Source organism: Gossypium hirsutum, chromosome A02, assembly GCF_007990345.1.
Source record: "Gossypium hirsutum isolate 1008001.06 chromosome A02, Gossypium_hirsutum_v2.1, whole genome shotgun sequence".
Classification (NCBI taxonomy): domain Eukaryota; kingdom Viridiplantae; phylum Streptophyta; class Magnoliopsida; order Malvales; family Malvaceae; genus Gossypium; species Gossypium hirsutum.
The window spans coordinates 3,774,615-3,800,800 of record NC_053425.1 but is presented as its reverse complement, the minus strand read 5'-3'; the positions used below and the strand labels follow the sequence as shown (position 1 = coordinate 3,800,800).

General features: G+C 33.8%; 2 protein-coding genes across 2 annotated transcripts; both read left to right on the top strand.

The window, feature by feature from the left end:
- The first annotated feature begins 5,908 nt into the window (after nucleotides 1-5,908).
- LOC107942896 (vacuole membrane protein KMS1) lies at nucleotides 5,909-10,829 on the top strand. The gene is made up of 8 exons (XM_016876628.2): nucleotides 5,909-6,346; nucleotides 6,870-7,081; nucleotides 7,757-7,835; nucleotides 8,401-8,700; nucleotides 9,244-9,401; nucleotides 9,861-9,977; nucleotides 10,115-10,294; nucleotides 10,395-10,829. Exons 1-8 carry the CDS (start codon nucleotides 6,289-6,291, stop codon nucleotides 10,560-10,562), a joined length of 1,272 nt encoding a protein of 423 aa, XP_016732117.1. The 5' UTR covers nucleotides 5,909-6,288; the 3' UTR covers nucleotides 10,563-10,829.
- A 5,330-nt stretch (nucleotides 10,830-16,159) lies between these two features.
- On the top strand, nucleotides 16,160-25,639 carry LOC121214752 (TVP38/TMEM64 family membrane protein slr0305). Its single transcript, XM_041088949.1, has 9 exons — nucleotides 16,160-16,755; nucleotides 17,250-17,311; nucleotides 17,798-17,852; nucleotides 22,111-22,209; nucleotides 22,411-22,497; nucleotides 23,481-23,597; nucleotides 23,698-23,790; nucleotides 24,043-24,073; nucleotides 25,269-25,639. Exons 1-9 carry the CDS (start codon nucleotides 16,660-16,662, stop codon nucleotides 25,454-25,456), a joined length of 828 nt encoding a protein of 275 aa, XP_040944883.1. The 5' UTR covers nucleotides 16,160-16,659; the 3' UTR covers nucleotides 25,457-25,639.
- The last annotated feature ends 547 nt before the right edge of the window (nucleotides 25,640-26,186 follow it).

The window sequence follows — 26,186 nt, the reverse complement described above, 5'->3', positions numbered from 1 at the left end:
CGTATATTCGGTCATGCATACACACATAAAATCAATTTGGAGACTCTATCAATCCAACATACATTCGGCACCTTCATCCACCATTCTACCAAGCATGTAATATTCAAACACAACCAAACCCACATTCGGCCCTAGCTCATAACAAGGTAGCCGATTTATTATTTTTTTTTATAGTTCAAACACTCCTCTATCATCATTCACCTAACTTTAACATGAAACAACAAAACTCACCATTTCTCATCCAAATAACATGAACAACAACCATTCCTTGAACCCTTTCTCATGACCGATTGCTCATGTTATCAACAAGATTCAAGGTTTAAACATGGGCTATTTAAAACATGCATGCATCTCAAAGACAACATCAAACATACCTTAGTCTAGCAACCACCATAGCCGATTTTCTCAAGCCTTTTTCCCCCTCCTTTCTTTCCTCTATTCGGCCAAGGATGTTCAAGAATGAACTCTTTTTTTTTCTTTCTTCAATTCACGGCAACAAGGGGGGTGAGACCATGTTATTTTTTTTTTCCATCACCCTTCCTTTCATTTTTTTAATCACCATGCTTATTATTTTATTTTTCTTAACATGCATCACTAGCATAACATGTTGGAGACATGTTTCCACCTATAGCATGGCCGGCCACTACATATTAGGGAGGGGGAATTTGACATGCAAGTCCCTTTTTCTTCCACATGCACTAATAGGTCCTCATGCATTGACCTATCACATTTTTAAATTTTCTCATATAAGTCCTATTGACTAAATTCACATGCAATCGACTAAATCGAAGCTTGAAATTTTACACATTCATGATTACATATTCTAGACAATAAACATCACATTCAAACCTTTCGGTGACTCGGTTTAGCGGTCCCGAAACCACTTCCCGGCTAGGGTCAATTTTGGGCTGTCACATAGATAAATTACCGAAATACCCCTAGGGTTAAATTGACCTAAATGCATGTTTGACTGTTGTTATTTACTGCATGCCATGTTATTATTATCTGATGCATGGGATTGGGATATTGACGGAGGAAGTACTGAAAGTGGCTTGTCCACGTACTGAAGGTTTTGCCTCAATTTACTGTTAATTGAGCAACAAGGCTGCAACTGTGGAGTGTTGGGCTGGGTGGGTTGAGCTATTCCCCACATGGAGTGTAGGGCTGGTACGGGTGGAGTGTAGTGGTTGGTGGGTTGAGTAGTCTCCCCAAATGGGCTTGCATATGTTATTGATGTTGCATGTATTTTGAAAAGGGCCTATGGGCCATACTATTATCTGAATAAGGGGCTAAGGCCCAGTTTATTGTAATCTGAAAAGAGCTCTGGTCCAGTACCACTGTTACCTGAATGGGCTTAGGCCCAATAGGCTTGAGCTGACTTGGGCTTTGAATGGGTTTTCCTTACACACTGAGTTTCCCCAAACTCACCCTTTTTATTTTTATCCACGCAGGTAATCCCCAACCATAGTGGGCTTGGAGCTGTGAGGGAATTCGGAGTGGCCACCCGTTCTGAAAGTTTGATTTTCTTCTAGTGAACTGGACATCCTTTTATTTACGTTTGAAGTTTTGGGTTTTTAAATGTAATAAGGCCGCTGAATTATTTTTGATGGTTTTAATATGTATTACTAATATAGGTATTACTTATTTTAACTCTTGAAATTGGATAGCTTTAGGGCGCGTTTTCAAAAAAAAAAACAACAACAATTGATTTCAAAATAACACGACAACAAGCAAAGCTTCCGCAATGAAAGTATTTTCCAAAATTAATCACTTTTCCTAAAAATGACTTAATCAAATCGGTTTCCTAGAAATATACACGACGTTAAGGTGTGGCAATGGCGGTGTGCATGTCTAGGATTGGATCCGAAGGGAGCTTGGTACTTAAGTAGTCCGATAGACTCACCTCCTCTTTTCCGGTTTCCTACCTGGTGCACAACTTCCATTCACTTTAACCTATAATGAAATTATCTTTTAAAACACTAAGTAGGTTTTTCTGGATCAACAATATAAAATGTTTTGAACGCTTCGATGTGACATGTCGGATCCGGCCATAACGTCTGGGCCGGGTTTGGGGTGTTACAATAAAGTCCTCTTTCCATTCCTTCATATCCAAATTAACGAGAATATCGACTTTCGCAACTAGCAAGTTTCTTCTAGACAATACTTGAAGCTAGACCTAATCATGGGCCAGGTCACCCGCTCAAGTCTGAAGGTCTATTCGAAAAGTAAGAGAGTGTGAGAGAAAATATAGACCTAAAAAATAGGTCTAGACAAAAAATAAATCCTATTTTCTAAATAAATTGAGCTCACGCAGAATTTTTTTGCCTGAGCATGGCCCAACCCGGCCCGAATCACATGCCTATGCTTTTTTATATATATATTTTCAATTTGTTGGGAAACATTTATTTTAATATTTTTAGTGTATTTGATGTATTATATTTTAAATTTGTATTTATATAAAAAAATCTTTAAAAAAATTATTACGGTCGGGCTGGATCGGACTTGAGTTTAGTATTTTTAATATGGGCTAGACTTGGACAAAATTTTAAGCTCATTTTTTGGGCTGGATAGGGCCTAGGCCTAGGCCTAAAATTCTGCATAAATCCGACCCATGATCAGGTCTACTTGAAGCTCACAGTTTCTAGTAGAGCTTATTTTGAACATGCAAAAAAAATTTATAAACAGAAAAAAAAATTGATATAATCAATTTCAAAATTCGGTTTAATTAATTTTCCTATCGATTTTCGATTTTGATATTTTCTTAATAAAGTTGTAATTAGTAAACCCAAAACCATTTATATACCCAAGACCAAAATAATATAAATACCCAATATATAAATATTCAATACCCATTAAAACAAAACCCGACCCAACTTAACTATAAAAAATAATTATAAAAAGATATCTCTATTTCCTCTCAATTTTGAAATTGATCAAATTGGTCCCTCTCAAAAAAGTTGAAGCAATTAATCCATATCAATTGGAGCAACTGAGGACAATTAATTATGATTAATGTCTTTCTTTACTTGTACATAATTTTGATTGGTATAATAACAAATTTAGCCTTTAATATTTATATATTTTGTCGTTTTAAATACTATCCAAAAACATTAAGCTTAAATGAAATAACATTATTTCTTCCCTATCTTCTTAGTTTCAAGTTATTGAGGAGTTCATAAGCAACCAAAATACTATCCAAGATAGGAGCAAATCCAAAAAAAAAAAATTAGTGGGAATTAGAACTAAATGATAAATTTATATTTTGACTTTTTAAAAATTTATAATTTATCATTTATTAATATTTGATTTCATCATTTTCAAAGGGATTAAACATGATATTTTCATTTCGGGGGGATAAAGTACAATTTTACCATATATTAACTTAAAAATTTTCATTATTCATAAAGAGACTACATACCCTCTTAAGTTTTCCCCTATGTATGATTTGTTGACTTGGGATGATTGTACTCTAATAGTCACTAATGCAACTTGGAATGACATGTTGAAATTGTTCAGCAAAACTTTGGCAATGATTTTATAGATTACATTACATAGACAAATTGGACCAAATTGGATCGAGATTAAAACTTTTAGGAATGAGAGCAATATAAGTGAAATTAAACACATTTAACTCCATAGACTCACACAAATAAGGAAGAGAAGCAATTCGTGGCTATTCACATCATGTCCAATTAGTCCTCAACCCATGCACCTTTGCCATCCTCAAGATCATACGTTTTATTATTTTGACATTGAATCTTTGCTCGAGCATGAAAAACTTTCATGTTTTTGTCTGTCTTTCAACCATTTAACACAAGATTGTTGGTACTAAATGATTCTCTTTGGCTCTTTCATGTTTTTGTCTCTTGGCTGAAGACATCATTAGACGATACCATATCTTGTAATCTACTCAATTAATGTTACATTAGCCTTACGCTAATCCATTAGCTTGCTGCCAACCTTCTCTAATCTTTTCATAATGTTCATATGCACCAAATCTATCCATGTATCGATAATAATTTGCTCACACTCTCCATCTATGACCCCCTTGCTCTATTATTACCATTAGTATCAAGCAATGATATGAGGATGGACATGATAAATGTTGGACTTTGTATAATGGGAAGCTCTCGAAACAACTGTTAGTCGCTAAAAAGTGGTCTAATCTTGCCTTTACCAACTCATTGGTGTCACGTCTACTAGACCAAGTATACCAAGTCCATTGAATCCTAAATCCGGCAAACCATCATTCAATATGACTATCCTGAAGCACTTTATTTGCCCTTCTGGCCTAGCATGGATATTATTTTTTCACAGCCATGCAAAATATCATTAAAAATCACCCATGCAAATCCAAAATGACATAGGTTGCGATGTTAGGAACTTGATCCCAAAATGCTTCTCTTCGACTAATATGTGGTCCAACCATGCAAATATGGGAAGAGCTAGTATAGGCATGACCGTTCGGGATCATCAAGGGAATTGGGTTGCTTATGCTTTCAGGCATATACCACATGCTACAAGTGTCCGTGCTACATTTTAGTAGAACTTGATGCTATTACTGTCATTAGCTCGGTGGTTAATAGGAATGGGACTAATAAATACATTACTTCATACTCTTAAACATTTTGCGTTCTGCGGTACCAATTGAAGCACACATTTGAAGAGGGCAATCGGTGTGCAGTAAAGGTGAATATGGGCCAGTTCGTACCATAACAAAATTTTAAGTTTGGGCCCGACTTGAAAAATAGACTTAAAATTTTACCTAAGACCCATTTAAATAAAAAAGTTAAAAATTGAGTTTGACTCATCCTTATTAATTTTTTATATTATTTTTTATATAAAAATACATTTTTAAAATATAATATATCAATACACTAAAAATATTAAAAAATAAATATTTCCTAACAAATTAAAAATAAATGAAAAAAAGTCTTTATACTTAAATAACACTAATATGAGCCCCATGTGATGGCCTGATGGTCAAGAATGTTCATCGCCCCAGGTGGTGGTTTGGGTTCGAGTCGCGCTAATCGCGTTTGTTGTTCGAGCTTTGCCCTATTATTATAATTCACAAAAAAAAGAAATAATACTAAGATATGTACAGTTTAACAAGCAAATACCTCTAAAGTAGTAGTAAAATTAGAGTTATACAATATTCAAATAATAACAACAAAATAGTAGCAATATAATAGTAAAATAGTAGCAAAACAACAATATTTTTTTTTTACAAATTCGGGTCAAGCTGAGCTCAGGTCAAAAAAGTTTACTTGAGGCACGACTCGCTTTCCAGATAGATCTTCAGACCCTCTTACTTTTCGAGCGAATCTTCAGACCGAAGCGAGTGGCCCAACCCATAATCAGATTTAACTTGATGCTATATTGTCATTAACTCGATGCTTAATAGGAATGAGACAATTAATACATTACTTTGTACTTTTATACATTATTGCATTCGTCGTGCCAATTGAAGCCCATATTTCGAAAGGGTAACCAGTGTGCAGGCATGCTTGCAAGATTTTTGGAGCAATTTTTACAAGTGTTATAAGTACAAATATAGATATATGTTTGAAAAACAATAAATATCAAATTATTATAATACAAATAGACTAATTGACTAATCACAAAATAGAATCAAATTATTACAATACAAACGAGTACTATATCGTACTATTATGCCTGCTGAGGTGATTGGGGGAAATTGTGTAATAAGACACTTTTGTTCTTCAATTTATGATGTTCCTTTTCTTAATAAAAAAAGATTAAATATGACATTATACTTTGAAATTAGAATGTTTTGAAAATTGGGAGCAAATTAAAATTTAGTTTGAGGACTTTCAATGTAATTAACCCTACATTTACATACCATACGCAACAATTTTGTTCAAGTTTTGGCATATAAAAGTGTATCAAATTATAATATTCGAAATGGGTTTTTTATTAAATTAAAGGAGAGCTTAAAAAGAAAAAAAAAAAACCCTCAAAGTTAGAAGGAGATACGCAAATATTGTTCTCCTCAGCTTTTGATATATTCTTCTTCTTATCTAGATCTACAATATTGCTTCAAGAAAGAAAATTCTTTGTTGTTATTACTAGTGATTTTAAAAGGAAAAAAGTGGTTGATTCCTTTTCAAGTAATACGATTTTATAGCGCTTGATTCTTGCCCAGAATCGAAGCGTTTCATCACCAAAAGTGATAGATATTGACGAAAATTTTAAGTTTATTGAAGAAATTGAAACAAACAAACAAACAAACAAAAAACTGAATCGTAATATGTTTGTTTGGTGATGGGGTCAGGCAAAGGCGCGACTTCTTCTGCCCAACAAATGGAATCGTCTGTCCAAGGCAAGTTTTTATAAGTTTTTTCTTCTAAAATTTTGAATTTTATCACCTTATTTTGGTTTCCCCTCATTTAATTCTATTTTAAGAACTCGAATGAGATTGGGTTTTCCTAGATCTCTTAGTATTTATGAGTTGTTCTAGTTTATTAATTAGATTAGTCTTTTTATTATTGTAATTATTGTATAAATCAATTGTTAAGTTAACCGAGTTCATCTGAAAAAATGTTTTGGTTAATTATTAGATTGCTTAAAATGAGCTGAATGAATGACAAGGGTTAAAAAATGAAGTAGATTTTGGGCTTGAAGCCTGAAGGTGCAAAAAGGCAATTGTTGGGTACTTTTGGGGCATCAAAGTTCATTGAAAATCCTTCTGCATCTTACATTATTGGATTAGAGGAGGATATGACTGTTTCTTTTAAGCATAAATGCTGGATAATATTAGCTTTATTTTGATTTCCTCTTAAAAGGAAAATGTTTGGTTTGGAGTGTTCTAGACTCATAGCTGATTGACTTGTTACATTTTGTAGATCTTCGTGAGAGATATAGGCTAGAATTGGAAAATTTAACATTGACTACACAGCCAGTCAAAACATCAAGGTTTTTCCTTCTGGCTATCCTTCAATATATCAAGCGATCAGCATCATATCTTTTGGCAAAGGGTGGTTGGCTTATGCTTTCAAGCACTCTAATAGCAGTTCTTGGAATTTTGCTTGTGACTATTGAGGGCCCTCATGAAAAGGTAATAAAATTTGTAGGTTATCCTACTATATCCATCTTTTCTTGTCATGGTTTTCTGTTGATGTGCAGCATACCTCGGTATGCTGTTGTGAAGGTTCTTATTTGTTTAGAGCTAGTGCTGTGCATATCTGCTTCATTTAACTATGAATTGAGAAATTCAAAGTGATGCAGGAGCTTTTTCTTATTATTATGTTATTATTTGTCTTGTTTATTAATGGTTAGATATAAAGATAGATGGCTTGGATTATTAGTTAATTTTAGGGTTTAAATCTAGGGCTGGGAATAAAACTTTATCTTTAACCTTAGTATAGTTGTGCTGTAAAATAGATTTACAGCCACACTATTATTATTATTGTTATTATTATTATTTTCTCTCAAGTAATAAACAGAAGCTAGAGTTTTATTATAACCATACATTTTCAAGAGTTCCAACTTCTATCATAGTCATTTTTCATTTATTATTTTGTGTATGGGTTAGGGGAGGGTGTGGGGTTGTGCTAGGTCTTATTGCCCCTTAATGACTTTAATTTGAACCTTTTTTGTTTTATGTGTAAGTTTTTGCTCAAGATTTAGTTGATGTATTTTATTTTTTCATTCTTATTTTTCATCATTTATTATAATCAGATTAGTGGAAACAATAATTAACAGTTGATATCTTGATTACATTTTTCATCAGCATGTTGAGGAAGTTTCTCAGTATGTTCGATTTGGATTATGGTGGATTGCACTTGGTGTTGCATCTTCAATTGGTCTTGGTAAGAACTTTGATTTGAGAAGATCATTTGTGTTGTTTGGAGGAGTGTTCTTGATGAATAATTCATTGCTATTATACTAGCATGCTTTTTAGGTATTTAAACTCTTTCTTACTGCCACTGGCTGACTAAGCAGATATCAAATGGTATTTTTGGAAATATGTAGTTTTGTTCTGCATTGCAGCACAGTTCTAATCTTTTAGATGGGTTTCTTCCTTTAAAAGAAATTTTGAAGTGGCTTAGGCTGTTTAGTCCGATTCTACCAAATGTGGTTGAAAAACTGGCAAACTGGAATAATTTGAGTATTAGCAGTAGCACTTCAGTGAATGTTTCAAAGATTATTGTGTATGATGTACCCATGTATTTTGAACATTTTATGTGGATGCAAGGGAGGAAGCCCTTTTTTCTGGTTTCTGCTATTCACACTTCTGTGCCTACGAATATTTCTGGAGTTTGATCTGATTGTCTTTTATGCTGCGTTGGAACAAAAAGAAAATTTTCTGGATGCACGAAGAGATATGCCTTGATCTGATTCTTTCATTTTTCGAATTCATCTTTCTTATTCCAGGATCTGGTCTGCACACTTTTGTCCTTTATTTGGGTCCTCATATTGCCTTGTTTACAATAAAAGCAATGCAATGTGGACGAATAGACCTGAAAAGTGCTCCATATGATACAATACAGTTGAAGAGAGTTCCTTCATGGCTGGATAAACCCTGCGGAGAGTTTGGGCCCCCGTTATTTTCATCATCACATGGGTCAAGGGTTCCTATTAGCAGTATATTGCCGCAGGTGCAGATTGAGGCTATTTTATGGGGTCTTGGGACTGCACTTGGAGAGCTTCCTCCTTACTTTATCTCGAGGGCAGGTGTGAGCCTCATCTTTACACTATATATTTTAACTACAACAAGGTTTGCTAGAAGAATTTGTTTATGGTAGGCTGGTGAGGGTATTTCTGGAGGATGATCCAATCACTTTTGCATTGGGTTTGATAAGTGATATAATACTAACTTTGCAACTTAAACATATTGTACTTACAGTGCAAAGGAGTTCCTTGATCCCATTTATTCCAAGAAATTATGGAGCCCATCTTTTTTTCCCCTTCTATAGTGCTCTGTGAAAATGGGGTTTTCATGTTTCATATTTTTCTTTGATTAATAACTTCTAGGTTTTCAATTTTGTGTCTTAATCAAATTTGCTTTGGTTGCATTGTAGTTGCCTTTTTTTCTAATTTAACTTTTGACTCTGCTTTGGTGGATGATTGAATTTTCTCCATGAAGTTGAGGCGCTAGGTTGTTCTTTGTCCTAATGTTGGTTGTCTACTAAAGACTGTTATTTCCATTTAGATTTTCTACTAGCACTCCATACTGTTAGAATAACCAGCTTATGTTGATCTTCATGCTGTATCCAGCAAGTGTATCAGGAAGAAAAATTGAACCAATGGAAGAATTGGATCATTCCTCAAGCGAGGATAATGGATTCATAGCTACTCACCTGAAGCAGATCGAGCACTGGCTGTTGTCTCACTCTCAACACATGAACTTCTTCACCATTTTACTGCTCGCCTCGGTCAGTTATATGCTCTTTTTTTTCTCATTCTGTTATTTATCATTTTGAATAATGCAAAATATTTATGTGTCATAAGATGATTTATTTTTAGCAAACATTTGGTTGGCTGACTGTTATCCCTGTTTTGTATGTGCATGAACAAATGCATGTTCTGATGCATTTTCTCCAGAGGAAATCCTTGTTTAGGACTTAAACTATATCAATCCTGTAAAAATTTCAAGCTAGAAACATGCGTTGCTAAGATAAATTTAATGTGCAAATTTCTACTTCATTTATGAAGTGTTGTATTATGTTGTTAGAGCAAGGTAGAGAAACTTGAATGGTGTTTGAGCGCTAGCCCTTGTTAATTATATTCTTTTGAAGATAATATAAGTTGACAGCGGATTATAAACGCTATTTATTTGTGCCGTTTTTTTATTGATTTATAACCTCCTGCTGATGGACTGAATCATGTTTCAGGTCCCAAATCCTCTATTTGACCTTGCTGGCATCATGTGTGGACAATTTGGGATACCATTCTGGAAGTTCTTTCTCGCTACATTGATTGGGAAGGCAATCATTAAAACTCACATACAGGTTTGCAAATAGTGATGTTCTCTTTATGTTTTACATACAAGCAGAGCCTCAATTGACCTCACTGGTAATGGCATTGTCCAAAATGAAGCTAGATTTTCTTGTATTCTTAGAAGAATCTATTGGTTCCTTCTTTGCAGACGGTATTTATCATCTCTGTCTGTAATAATCAACTCCTTGACTGGATAGAGAATGAATTGATCTGGATTCTCAGCTTCATACCCAGATTTGATTCTTACTTGCCCACACTCACGGCAAAACTTCATTCAGTCAAAGAGAAGTACTTGGCTGCCACACCTCCGGTGCCTTCGAATATCAAGGTATTTTCCATAAGCCTGTACAAGAAATCTATCTATATTTGCCCGAGTTTTTGATTGACTAGAAAACTTTACAAATCCGTTCTACAAAATGCTGCTGCAGGACAAGTGGGACTTTTCATTTGCTTCGATTTGGAATACCATTGTGTGGCTTATGCTTATGAACTTCTTTGTCAAGATTGTTAATGCGACTGCTCAGAGGTATCTGAAAAAGCAACAGGATAAGTCACTTGCGGAAATATTACCTGATTCAACACATTCAGATTCGTAATTCGACGAAAGCACTCATCATCCTTTTTCGTCTTTCTTATTTACAAGTAGCGTTATTGAATTAGAAGTGAATTCTCCTTCATGAATTACCATTAAAGCTATCCACTATAAGAAGCTTGTATATATATAAAAGAAAAAATTGAAAAAAAAAAAACCATAGACAAACAGAAGATACATGTTTTAGTTATAATTGTTTCGGGCTTTTTTTCACCCATTGTGACTGTAAAATTTGGATGAATGCAAGAAAAACTATCTGCCTTCAACTTCATTCATAATTTCCTTGCATTCATGCAACGACAGCTTTGCTGACTATTTAACTATTTCTTCAACCCTGCAGGACATTTTCATTTGTTTTGAGATCATTACATTTGCTTTAAGATATTATTAGTATTATAATTAGGGTTAAATCATATTTTAGGGTTTATGTATGACAACTATTCTCATATTAGGGTTAAATTTTTTTTTCAAGGTAGGCACTGAATTTGGTAATTGTTCTCAAATTATGGCTTGAATTTTTTTTTATCTAAGTTAGACTTTGAACTCGGCAAATGTTGTGACCTTCGGGCTTGAATTATGTTTATCTAAGTTAGGCCTTGAACATGATAATTGTTCATATATTGGGGTTTAAAAATTTTTAATCTAATTTAATTTTTGATATTTTCTTGAAATTCTTAAAGTTTAAGCTTCAATGTGAGAATAATTGTTAAGCTTATGCTCTAATATAATAACAATTATTAAGTTTAGAGATAAAGTTAGACTTGGACTAAAGAAAAATTTAAGTCTTAACGAAAAAATAATTATCAAATTTAATGCTTTACTTGGATCATGATAAAGTTCATGTTTCCAATGTGGGAATAAGTGGATCATGGAAACCGACGTGGAAATAAGAGTTCAGGCCACAAATAGTAATTTAATTTTATAATTATTATATTTTAATGAAAAATAGGGATATTCATTGATTAAACATGATTACATTCGGTCTCAACAACACTAGAGATTGCACCGGTGCTTTCTTCAACCCCATATCAGTCTTGTAAGCCGTAGCCTCTGCCCGTCCATCATTGTTATGCTACAACAAAGCTTCTTATAGAGTACTTGGTTTCATAAAGGTTTCTTCTAGCCTCTACGTATAGCTCACCATTTCTGCTATTCCATATTGTCTACAATGTTGTCGTTTAGTATAGAGTTGCAGATGTTCCTCATCAAAAGTGCTATTTGATTTGATGTTTTCAAGATGGAAGACACTGTTGATCGGGTTTTGGGCTTCCATTGGGAAGAAAGTGGGTTAGAGAGATGCCGGAGGTGGTTCTTCACAGCGTGCTCCGTACGAGGGAGTAGAATGGTTTTGCATACTTGAAATTTGGAGAAGGCCATTCATACATTTTTAAGTCACAAGTCAATTGACATGAATTTGATGTGCCTATGTGGACCTTTATGTGGTTGTGATGTGGTTGGGGATTTGAGGAAGCATCCTTAGACATTGTGCTCATGTCCGTTTGGAGCAAACTTTTTAGAATCGGATCAGTAGTTCAACTGTTAGTTTTGATTCAATTTGTTTGGTTTGATTAAATAAATTGTTAAAAAATATTAAAATAAAAAAAATTAGTTCAATCAGTTTGTACTGGATCTTGAATCAATTGATTTAGTGTCTTTCTCTAGATCGATATATTGATCAATTTTCGATCCAACCAGTCTAATCAATAAATCCAATTCAGTTCAAATAATATTGGTTTGTAGGCTTTAAGAAACCTCCACATGGGCTGTGATGTACTTGACAAAGCAATCTTCACCCAATAGATTGTGGGTGCGTCTAAGGGTGTTGCATATAGAGGTGATGGTGGCTCTTCACAGCATGCTCCGAACGAGGGAGTAGAACGGTTTTGCATACTTGAAGTTTGGAGGAAAAAGCTATTTATACAATTTTAAGCCATGTGAGTAGACAATGCTCCGATTGTTCAATGAGTGACATGAATTTTATGTGCCTATTTGGACCTCTATGTGGTTGTAATGGGCTTAGGGGTTTGGAGAAGTGTGTTTAGACATTGTGCCCATGCCTATTTGTAGCAAAGTTTTTAGAATTGGATTGGTAGTTAAACTAGTCAGGTTATTGGTTCAATTAGTCCGTTTGGGTTAATTAAATAAATTATTAAAAACTATTAAAAATAAAAAAGTTAGTTCAATTGGTCCGTATCAGATCTTGAATTAGTCGGTCTAATATCTTTTTCCAGATTAATATCTCGATCGATTTTCGATCCAATCAATCCCACCAATTGATCTAATTCAATTCAAACAACATCAGTTTAAAGGCTTTAGAACACCTCCACATGAGTTGTGATGTACTTGATGAAGCGACCTTCGCTCAATAAATTGTGGGTGCGTCTAAAGGTGTTGCATATGGAGGTGATGGTGGTGAAAGTGCTTTTAGCATTGGTGCTGAATGAGGCACATGAACTTGACCACGAGATCAAGGGTGGTGCTCCTGTCGATGCTAAGGACGAGGCTTCGGCCATTGGTGCTAGAGGCGAGGACAAATGCGATGTTGGGGCATATTTTAGGGAAGAATTATGGTTACCAAATACCAAGAATGCTTTATTATTAGTAAAAGCATGAAAAAAATTTCAATTTAATCATTTAATTTCTTTATCAAATCATCTTAGTTATACATATTTTTAATTAAGATGTTATCTTATTAATGTCTTAATCATCTCGCAAATATCAACTAAAAACATTATTTTATCCAAAAAACCTAAGCTCACGTATCCAATTTAAGATATACTTAGATCTTATCAAATTTTATTTCAAAGTTTTTAAAATAGGACTTTGAAATTTTACCTATGTTTTTTTTAAGTCTTTGCATTATCGGATCTTAACTTTAATTCGACAATTATATCTTATCGTGTATGACTTAAATTCTCAACATATTGATTATACATATAAGTAAATTTAGCTTTAAAAAACTTATGTTTATGAATTTTAAGCGAGATCTAGCAAACCATTATGAACAACCAAATATTGAAGAGTAAAATAATTTATAAAATACAACTTATTAGTGATATTATATGTTATATGACTAATGGTATTGAAACGAATATATAAAATTAGATATAAGATAATTAGCTCGTAACTTCATATGCAATGTGTCGCAATCCACACCAATTTACAATGTATTGCTTGTTTTGGATAATTTTGTCCAAAAAAAGATACCTAATGAGTTAAAATCTAGTACACAACCAATGTAGGATGCGTGACTCCTTTTTAGGACCATGACATATACCCTATTCCAATAAGAGCTTAGTGTCTTCTAGTATTTTAGAATCGACTCTGATGCCAAATGTTATGGTCCATACCAATTTATGAAGTATTGTCTACTTCAGCCCATCGGGTTTCACAGGTTTGTTCATAAAAAATACTTTATTGGTTAAAAAATGGTGTGAACGCTTATATTCCAATAACAACTCTAATGCACATCCAATGTGAAATTTATGGCTCCTAGAGGCGACACTAGTGAATATTTTCAATTAGTCCCTTTAGAAATAATAGAAGTACAGGTTAGCCTATAATAATTGCACTTTGCCTCTCAAAATATGAATATTTTTATTTAATCCCTTTAGAAATAATGGAATTATAAAATAATGGTAAAATTGTATGCTATGTTTCTGTTGTATGTATTTTTTGCAGATTTAGTCTCTTTACTATAGTTTGATCATTTTTAAATTTTTTTTTTGTACTTTCTTAAATATGTATTTTTAATATTGATGTTAAATTTTTACGTAAACTGCTTCAAATAATTTGACGTGACTTATTTTTTAAAACATGTGGAAATGTTAAATTTATTCTCTTTCTTTTTTGTAGTTCATGTCATCACACGTTTAAAACAATTTGAAATTATTTGGTAAATTAAATATAAAGTAACAAATGGAGCAAATTATAGTGGATTTTCAAAACACACATCACAAGGCCTTTATATATAATTTGACCTTTAATAATTGTCTCTAATATTTATTTATTTAACCTATATTTTTTATGATTAATACAAAATCACAATATTTATGTTAAATTAGATGTTCACTCTAATTAAAATTATTAATAAATACATGCTTATAGGGACTTAGTTTAGTGGCAATATTGAGGTTCGGAGAACATTGAGATCTCAAACTACCAATTCATGCGTAATTATTATGTGTGAATTCTTAATTTAGATTTGTTTTATAACGGATGAATCTGTAAAATAAGAATGAGTTTAAAGTCGTTAGAGTTATGATTTTAAAACATTCTTCAATGCTTAAGGCTTTATTTACTATTTAAGTTGAAAAGTACTTTTCAACCAAAACTTTGATTTTAAATTGAAATTTTAAGTCTAAGTAAAAAAGTCAAAATTTTTTTAACTTATGGAAAAATGTTTTTAAATAAAATTACTTTTTTATCCCCTCGTTACAGATTCTATCTTATACCATAATATCTAAAATAAACATTTTATCTTCTCGTAAGCACTTCTTGACAACAATGGAAAACACTATTGAAGTTTTCAAATGCACTTTTTCATAACACTTTTCAACCTTAATGAAAAACTAGCTCTAAGGGTCAGTTTAGTATTGTTTTTCAGAAATATTTTTGTGATAAAAGCATTGCTAAGCAAGATGCTTTTCAACTTTTCAAAAGAGTTTTTCGGACAAAAATATTTTTTTGGGCCAAAATGATTTAACAATGATTTAATGAATGCTCGTATAAACATTTTGTTTATTGAAACCCCAACTTATTTTCTTATTTTTTTAACAATTTTATTATAAGTTCTGATCATATCTATTTTTTTTATACAATGCTTAAAACTATTGTTTGTTGGAGAGAGTTTCGTACATACAAGTTTCTTACAATTTTGGATAGTTAATTGACTTAAATGAAATTTTTTGAATAGTTTAATGATTAAATTATAATTTTTTTTAGTTAAGTGACCAAATCGAAAATTTATCGATAATTTAGTGACTAATCATGTAGTTTACACTTTTTTCTTGTCTTTTTCTATGGAGGCTCTTGTTTGGGCTCCTTTGATCATGAGAAATTATTTTATAGATCTTTCTTAGCACATCATCTATAGTCTCTTTCTAATTATTTAATGACTTTTCAATAATATTTTCTATGTCATTGACACATAATTTTAGTATTTTTTTTACTCAGAACCCAGAACCTCGACCCCAATTGAAAACACTAAACCTTAAACCTTGACCTATAATCCTAAACCTTAAACTTTGAATCTCAAATCTCAAACCTTAAACTTAAACCCCAAGTTCAGATCTGGGGTTTAGAGTAAAAAAGAATACTAAAATTATTTACCAATAACACAAAAAAAATTACTAAAATATCATTAAATAATTAGAAAGAGATTGTAGATGATGTGGTGGAAAAAGTCCATAAAATCATTTCTCCTTAACCAGCTATGCCTAAACTTTCAGTAGACTTATTGTATTTGGGCTCTAATAAGGCCCAAAGCTAGCTTTTTCTTTCTTTAATTAATCTGGATTATTGGAAAAATAGTATACTTAACCGCTAATTAAAAAAGAAGATATTTAATAATTAAGATTACAAGGATCCCTAAATTGCTGTAAAGAATTTTTGTTCTTCTTTCAAATTTAAAACATAAAATAAACCCCCAAAAAAAGTAGCACCGCAAAGACGAAATCGCGGTGGAAATCCTAATTTTGTAGAAAGAAAAATAATTTAATTTCCTCACAATCAGACAAAACAGAGATTAAAAAACGATGCTTCCTACATACTTGCAAATCCTTATCCATTGATATCATTTTCATCTGTTTAAATCGTTAATACCCCAAAACCCAGAAAAAGAATTGAAATATATAAGCAATCCGACAAAAAACCCAGAACTTTTCTGTATTTTTTAAGGCTAAAAACCACGGAAGAAACAGACCAAATACAAGGCAAAAAGGGTCGTGCATTTTTTGTTGTTTCCTGGAACTCTTTTTTCCATTTTCTCAAAAATTTGGCAACTATAGAAGGTTTGAGGGAACTTTCATCGTTGAAACAAAGCGGTGTTCTATACTAACAACAACGACGAAGAGTGCAGGCTTTGGCGTCGTAGGTTGTTAATGGCTTTCACCAAGGGTTCTGTTCTAAGGATCGCTCTTCTTCTTGTTCTTCTCGCTGCTATCATTTATGCTTGTTTTACCCTCCCCATTGAAGCGGTTTGCTTCTTTTTGTAGCTGTTAAATTATTGTTGATTGATGGTGTTTCTTTTTTCTATGGTTATTTTGGCGTTGTTAATCCGGGTCTTTTGTTGTTATTTTGTGACTAATTGTGGAATTTGGGTGTTAATTATAATGATTGAAGATTAGAAATATGGGTTTCTTTTTCCCCAGTTCAATGGATTATCTTGGCGCATTTTGGGAACTGTTTGTGTATGACTTCCTATATATTAACTTTTAGGATATGAGATTAAAAGTGAAAATTTGTACCTAATTTTATATTCCATTGCTGAAATTACTATAAATGCTAAGTTGGTGTAATTAAAGGTGAGAGTTTTGATGAGGAATCTGAAATTAACTGGGGTTGTGAATTCATAGCAATTGCATATCCATCCTCCCCCCACATTCCACAATTTAAATGTTAGTTATAAATAAGCTTGGTTGTTATTTTGCTACTACCTGTACATTGTTGAAAACCAAGTTTTTCCTTGCAGATTCTGAAGGATTTCTTGTTATGGGTTGAAAAGGATCTTGGACCTTGGGGTCCACTTGTGCTGTAAGTCACTTGAACCCTACCTACCTATCTTTGGGTTTTCAATTAGCATATGATATTTTGTTTGCTTAGTTCTTTACTATGCAATGCAAATTTCTTTTGTACTAATTGTTGTTATATTTCAATCTATGAAGTCTAATTTAAATTGTCTTTGAGACTTTGCCAAACCTGGTCTGAGTTGAAAGTTTGTCATTTGGTTTAATCTAGCGCTCTCTAGTAATATGTTTGTGTACGTCTAAAATGGAACCGGATTGTCTTGTTTATGCAAAACATAAGAACAGTGTAACTGTATATGTTCTCAGCATTGAATGAATAGAATGCCCCTCAATAATGTCAATCTTAGCCTGTTGTTATGTTCTAGCTCTGAATTTGAAGCTTTGGGATGGATAATTGCCACTTTGATGGCGAATCGAGTAGCTCTAAATGACTTGACTCCAAAGTATTAGAAATTTTTTACATTCCAACTCATTTCTCCTACTTGATTTGCAGGGCTGTTGCTTATATTCCTCTGACAGTCTTGGCTGTTCCAGCTTCAGTGCTTACTGTAAGCTTAGACTCCTGTGCTGATGCTTTAACATAGCCAAATTTATTACTGTTTTGTAACATCTTGCAATTTTCTTGTTCATTTTCCCTTTTAATTTTATGATTGACTTTTCCCTCTTTGTGGTATATGGAGCAATGATCCTGATTCTTGTAATCCTTCGTAGTGGTGATCTTATGTGCAGTAGACATGATGTCCAGGGCTCCAAGCAGTGTAAATTATCTTTTGTACTGATTTTGGATGCAGAACACATTCTTCATGCAACTTATTGTGCATGGCTCTTTCAAACACATTAGTAGTTACTTGTTAATAAACCTGATTTTAGTGATGAGCGTAGCCATCTCTAAGTATCTGAATTTGATAAGCTATCCTTGACACTTGTTGAAACCTATTCTAACTATTGGAAAATTACGAGAGCACCACTTTTTACTGTATACTTTTGTTTCTCAGTTATTCATCTATGATTGACTTGTATTGTTACTCTGCAATGTATAGTTGTTGGAATTCCTTAAATTAAGCAGATTTTCTACATTAGTGCTAGGAATTTCCTTGTACTATTAGCCATAATCAAATTACTAATTTTTAGGGATAGGCTAATTTCTAGAGATTATTTCCTTTTTTATTTTTCCTGCTATTCTTTAAAAGGCTGTATTCAGATTAGAAGTAACAAGAGAGAATCATTCTTCTTCCTAAAACTTGTTCATGGTATCAAGAGCTTCAGGAATCCATTTGATCCTGCTCTTTCTTCTCTTCTCTTGTTCTGTTTTTCTCTGTTAGAAACCCTACTCCCATGGGTGACACCGAAAATTTCTCTGATCTAGAGATCTCACAAATAACTCAAAATCACAGTCAAGGAATCCCACAAGGTGACCTTAACTCTTCTCTTATAATCACAAATCATTGATTAGATGGAAAAAATTTCCTGCAATGGTCACAATTTGTCCTTATGGTTCTTCGTGGCCGAGGAAAAATTGGGTACATTAATGGACAAATTCCTCGACCAGCATCAACAGACTCTGGTTATGCAACTTGGGAGCTTAACAACTCAATGGTTATGGCTTGGCTTATAAATTCGATGGAAGGTCATATAAGCCGAACGTATCTTTTTTTCAAAACTGCCAAAGAAATGTGGGATGCAATCAAGGAGAATTACTCGGATCTTGGAAATACTTCCCAAGTATTCGAGATCAAATTAAAGTTGAAAGATATTCGACAAGGAACACTTGAAGTCACTCAATATTACAACAACCTAAAGATCTTATGGCAGGAGTTAGACATGTATTATGAAGTTGATTGGGGCGAGGGCTTGGAACACACCAAGTTCATGGATCATCTTAACAAAGAACGTCTCTATGAGTTCCTAGCAGGACTAAATCGTGATCTTGATGAGGTCCGAGGACAAATACTAGGCAAAACCACACTGCCAACCATAGGAGAAGCATTTGCTGAAGTAAGGAGGGAAGAGAAACGGCGTCTTATTATGTTGGGAGACGCAAGAGACTTAAAACCATTGACCGTAGCTGGTCATCATCCTTCCGAGAACTCTGCTCTTATTTCAAGAGGCCCTCAATCTCAAAGGTTCAAAGATGGAATTGATTCTGGTTCAAAAAGGCCATGGTGTAGCCACTGTAATCGGGTTGGGCATACCAAGGAGAAATGCTTCAAACTCCATGGCTATCCTGAAGAAAAAAACAGAAAGAAAACAAGGCAGCAATGATATCTACTACTGAAGAAGTTGCTCAGAACGTTAGGCTAACCAAAACTCAACTTGAGGCTCTTCATAAACTACTCGGGACTCCTACAGCCAGTGGGTCACTAGCTATTCAAGGTACTGCTTTAAATACTACACTCGAACCTATCACAACTTCCTGGATACTAGACTCGAACCTATCACAACTTCCTGGATACTAGACTCGGGTGCATCCGACCACATGACAGGTAATCTAAGTTTGTTTCACACCTATTTACCTTGTCATGATCACTCTCGGATTCGCATAGCTGATGGATCTTACTCGCCGGTGGCTGGAATGGGGACAGTGAGACTTACTGAAAATTTTTCCCTTGATAAAGTTTTACATGTTCCAAATCTTTTCTGTAATTTACTCTCAATTAGCAAGCTTACCAAGGATGAAAAAGTACTTGCTGAATTTTCTGCTTTCGGTTGTGTGGTTCAGGAACAGGAATCGGGGAAGATGATTGGCACTGCTAAAGTTAATGATGGTTTATATGTTTGGAACAAAAACAGTTCAAAAGAAGGGATGGCCTTATCTACATCAAAAGACGATTCTATCATGCTATGGCATCGTAGACTAGGACACCCGAATTTCACGTACTTGAAGAAACTGTTTCCTCTACTATTTCTAAATAAGAAAATTAGTTCATTGAACTGTGAAGTTTGCCAACTGTCTAAACACACTTGTGTCCCTTATCCTTTGAAACCTTATGTTCAATCTCAACCTTTCTCTTTAATTCACAGCGATCTATGGGGAGCCAGTCGAGTAAAAAACATCACAGGGGCTAGGTGGTTCATAACTTTCATTGATGACCACACTAGAGTTTGTTGGGTCTATCTCCTTAAAGAAAAATCCGAAGTCTCTAGAGTCTTCAAAAATTTTCATTCAATGATTCGAACTCAGTTCAATTCAAATATTCACACCCTTAGAACTGATAATGGGAGAGAGTACTTTAATTCTATCCTAAGTCCTTATCTTTCTGAGCAAGGGATCATATATCAAAGTTCTTGTCCTGACACCCCTCAACAAAACGGGGTTTCCGAGAGGAAAAACAGACACCTTGTAGCCGTGGCTCGTGCCTTTATGTTTACTATGGGTGTACCAAAGTATTTATGGGGAGAAGCTGTCCTCACTGCTTGTTATCTTATAAACTGACTCCCATCAAAGGTATTAAACTTTCAAACACCTTTACATACTTTTCAAAAAAATTTTCCCTTGTTTCATGTTCCTAATCTCCCAACCAAAACATTTGGTTGCAAAGCATTTGTCCACAAACATTAACCTAACCGATCTAAACTTGATCCTAGAGCTCACACTTGTGTCTTTATTGGTTACTCACCTGCACAAAAAGGGTACAAGTGCTACTCTCCAACCTTACACCGGATGTTTGTGTCCCTTGATGTTACTTTCTTCGAAAACGAGCCATATTTTTCAGCCTCTCATCTTCAGGGGGAGATACTTAGTGAAGATGAGACCTTGAGCAATCTTCTCATTATACCTCAAGACTCTATCAACCCTACCACCACTACAAAACCTGCTGAAAATCCTACAGCCACTGTTATTCCTGTTTTGGAACCTGTCAGCCCTACCACAACTACAAAACCTGCTGAAAATCCTACAGCCACTGTTATTCCTGTTTTGGAACCTGTTTTTCCTATCTCCACTGTTCAGCAACAAGAAACAAGGGTGATTAATCATACTAATGAAGAAAAACAGCCCACTCATTCTGAAAAACAACAAGGAAAAACTCAGGGACTTCGTGTATACTCTTGGAGACATCAGCTGCCTGAGACCGAAACAGCAGTGCCTATGCCATCTTTACCCGAGGACTGTCCTGAGGAAGAAGTTTCACCTCCTTCATCTTCCATCCATCTTCCAATTGCAGTAAGAAAGGGCACTAGGAGCTGCACTCAACATCCCATTTCTCGGTTTGTATCCTATGGAAACTTGTCTAAATCCTACAATGCCTTTGTTTCTAATGTTGACTCTGTAGAAACTCCAAAGAACATAGACAAGACTCCTATGGAATCCAACCTTAAATTAGGAATTGATAAGGATGGAGAAGAAGTAGATAGGGGGAGATATCAACGGGAGAAACATTTGGAAGCTGCCTACAGGATATTGAGATACTTAAAAGGGACTCCTGGTAAGGGGTTGCATTTCAAGAAAAATGTTCGAAGAAATTATGGGCAAGCTGGGTTTGATTCACATCTACACTCCAGCTTGAGGGGGAGTGTTGGAATTCCTTAAATTAAGCAGATTTTCTACGTTAGTGCTAGGAATTTCCTTGTACTATTAGCCATAATCAAATTACTAATTTTTAGGGATAGGCTAATTTCTAGAGATTATTTCCTTTTTTATTTTTCCTGCTATTCTTTAAAAGGCTGTATTCAGATTAGAAGTAACAAGAGAGAATCATTCTTCTTCCTAAAACTTGTTCAATAGTTGATATTGAAATATCCTTACATACATTAAATCAGAAAGAAATAAGGTTTTAACATTACAAGTTATTGTGTTTTATCCTTCAGCTTGGTGGCGGTTATCTTTTTGGATTACTTCTGGGCTTCATTTCAGATTCTGTTGGTGCAACTGTTGGTGCGGGAGCAGCATTCCTTCTGGGCAGAACAGTATGCTTATTGATTTCTTATGAAACTTTTGGTTTAATGTCTTACCGCTTTATCTTTCATTCAAAAAAACAACGTATTGATGTGTTATATATTATTTTTCACTAATTTTCATATCTTGCTTTATATTACTTTCCTTTTTAATTAGTTTTGGCGTGTCTCATTCAATTTTCATCTTATTAGAATTATGATGTTCTTGTACAGCTTGGGAGATCATTGGTTGTAACTAGGTTGAAAGATTATCCTCAGTTCCGGTTAGTAGCAATTGCAATACAGAGATCTGGCTTTAAGGTTTGCATGCTTCGTATTAATTTTTAAAGGATGATTATTGGTTCTTAAGCTGTATATCTATGAGGCCTGTGTTTTAAAACACCATATAACATTTCCTAAATTTTCCTAAAGTCTTATCATTTGATGTTATTTGGTGTAAATAACACTTATGCTATGTTTGGTAGGAGTATTATTTTTTCCACATGTTTTAGTATATGAGTTAGCAACCAAATAATTCAATTAGTAATATTTAGCCACTCCTATGACTTTTAGCAAAGGGAAGGAAAAATTTCACTTATTTTGAAGAGGTCGTATATTTTATAAGAGTTTTTACTCATCTTTCTAATTCCAAGTTTAAATTTGTACTAACTATTCTTATTTTATGTCTAACTATTGTAATACATATGTAATAAATAAGCTTGTTTCCTCATGTTGTTACACTAGTAACCAAACGGAGCATTAATGTGAAGGTATCATTACTTACTGAAAAATGCTATTAGCCACATGGTGGAATAACCAAATTTTGTTTAGTGATACATATCACATTGTTATTTTGAAAAGTTTCTGCATGCTTTTTCTTTTCTATATGGCTCTGAGTTTTGATAAGATCTTATGCATATTTGCTAATCCTAATTTGACATTGTTGAAATGTAATGTTTAATGTGTCCCTGGAGGAAAAATAGTTCTCTTATAAAGCATTGGCATCTATCACTTGCTACATTCAAGTGTTTTTGTTCATTCAATCCTTTCTATATGATTTGAATTATGGATAATGTCCTATGTATGTTTGGTAATCCTAATTCGAAGTTCCTCTAATCTGGTGACATTTATATTTTTGCAGATGATTTCTGTGACAACACTTTTTTATTAAGTTTTATTGAGAAGACAAATGATTAACATTACAATTCCCTAACTAGGCAGTGCAGCTATTTGGATTGACTGTTTTATTTGCTGCTCAAAAATCTCTTTCATGGACTTCTTAACTCACTTCTCTTAGTGGACAGATTATTTTGCTGCTTCGACTTGCACCCTTGCTCCCTTTCAGCATGTTGAATTATCTGTTGTCGGTGACTCCTGTCTCATTAGGAGAATACTTGCTGGCCTCCTGGTTAGGGATGGTGGTATTGAACTATAACCTTCCTAACATTCTTCCCAATAGTTTCTGTTTATGGTGGTTTCGTTATACTTGGGATTTAACTTCGAGATTTGTGTTTCTTACAGCCAATAACCCTTGCTTTAGTTTATGTCGGAACAACACTTAAGGATCTTTCTGATGTGACGCATGGATGGAATGAGTTTTCAACTGCTCGTTGGGTAAGTCATATTATTCTTTCTATACTGTCATTTTATTTAGAATGATAATGACTGAGATATGTTTTAGGCCTGGAAAATGTATTTCGAGTTACTTCTATGTAGGACTCTTTCCTGTGACAGGCGCCAAAATGAACCTCAGTACATTTTGTGTTTATATTCGGCAGTCCCAATTAGGACAAGAAAGATACACTTCACTTGCTTCATGTCATTTATGTCTTGAATTCTTATCCATGTTTTACTTTCTGAATGCAGGCATTTCTCATATTGGGCCTTGTTGTGTCTGGTAAGTTGCTGACATTTGTGAATGCATGCATTAGAGGATGCAAGTTGTGTGATAAAACACGAGTCATGTAACATTCATGATTATTTTGAAATCCATGGGCCAGGTTGAGCCAGCCGAACTTTTGGTAATCCTTTGTCCAAGCCTATTTCGGTGGGGCTCAAACCGGCCTGAATAGCCCATACAAACTAATCTAGACAATAAAATATTAAAAATATTTTATGTTAATGTTTATATATGATTTCATAAGGTAAAAGTACCAAGGAGGCCCCTGTAATAGGAGTTAGATTGCATTTTGCCCTCTTTACTCAAAAAATGGGCATATTAGTCTTTACACGTTAGATCAAAGAGCAAACTGGTCTTTTTTATTAAAAATTTCATCTATTTATACTATTAAAACTGGCATGGCTGATAAAATAATGAGACAATTACACATGATGTGTCACATGTACCTTATGTTGATGTACAAGGACCAGTTTTTAACAGTAAAAATGGATGAAACTTTTAACAAAAGGACTAGTTTATTCATTGATTTAACGTATTTTACACTTTTTTTTAGTAGATGAGGTAAAATGCAATCCAACTCTTAGTACAAGGGCCTTCATGGTGCTTTTCCAATTTTATAATTAAGTATAAATAAAAATATTGTTTTTCTTTTATCAAAATAGTTGTTTTTGACCTGGCCTGATGGGAATGACCTTGTCCACAGCTCGGGTTGGGCAGGTCGTGCCTATTGGGCCAGGTAGGTATACCGACTTTTGGATAGGTCTACTATTTAGTATTCCCGAACATAACACTTACAGACTCCACTCAATATGTTTACTTGCCTATTGGGGTGCAAACAAAGTTCAATTATTACAACCTTGACAGTGAGGCCATTCATGCAATAAAACTCATAATATCACCTTGAACACAAGAGCTACATTGCTAATTGCTTTGTCTTTTCTATTTTATTAGATAGATATAATGTTTTTGACTTTTGAGTAGAGTTGGGTTTAACCTAATAATTTAGGGATTAAAATATAATGTCATGTCATCGGCGTAATCAAATGGGGCAAACAATTAAAGGGACTAGATTGGTATCTTATGTGATTATATTATATGGTAGTTGAAGGAAACACTTCATTATTGAATTATAATCCTTGTTTTATGATTTGACAACATTTTGACATTTGTATTGTTGATTTTACATATGCAGTGGTTCTAATGATTTGTGTGACTAAAGTCGCGAAAACGGCACTGGACAAAGCATTGGCTGAAAGCGAGGACGTAGATAGCACCGTAGGATCATCGCCGGAATTGCCGGTTGATAGTGAAGCACCAGTGGATCTTCAGCAGCCTCTTATAATAAAGGTAGAATCTGGTGACAACAGCACTCATGAATAGTGAAAACTGAAATCAGCTGTAAATATATGACATAATCAGTGCTAGCATGTCATTTGGTGCTTTGTTGCATATGTGTTTTGTGTATAGATAGAGCCTTATTGACAAGGTTAGATCTCCCATAGAAATAGCTGATTTACAGATAAACGAAGTGATTGAAAATTAATGAAATTATTGTTTTTTTTACACCCTTTCTTGCGGGGCACGTTATGGTTTGAGATAAACTGAATTCGTAGAATCTTATCATGACATTAAAGTAGGCAATGAATGAATGATGATGTGGGTCACATTTTGCTTGTGGACCATCTGAATTGTCCTAAGATTTGAATCTTTCGTTGATGGAGAATTTTTTTTTTTATCCTGAGAGTTTTTGTTATCCAATAGTTGCATTCGAGTGAATCCGAAATCAAGAGGCATCAAGCTTCTTACCACAGAAATGTCAAAAGTTGAAGGGTATATGATAAAACAATTTTTATAAAGCAAGCTTTTTCCTTATACACATTAATTATTAAATAAAACATAAAATATGTTGATTTTATAAATAAATACTAATAATTTTATTTGAACTATTATAAGTATATAAATTTTGAGGGGTTTTAATATTTATTTATTTATAATTATTTAATTATATTTAAATTAAATTATTAATATTTATTTATAAGTTTATTTATTTTTTATTCGATGATGAGGTATTTTTTTATTAATGGTGCATTAAATTCATATATTAATTAAA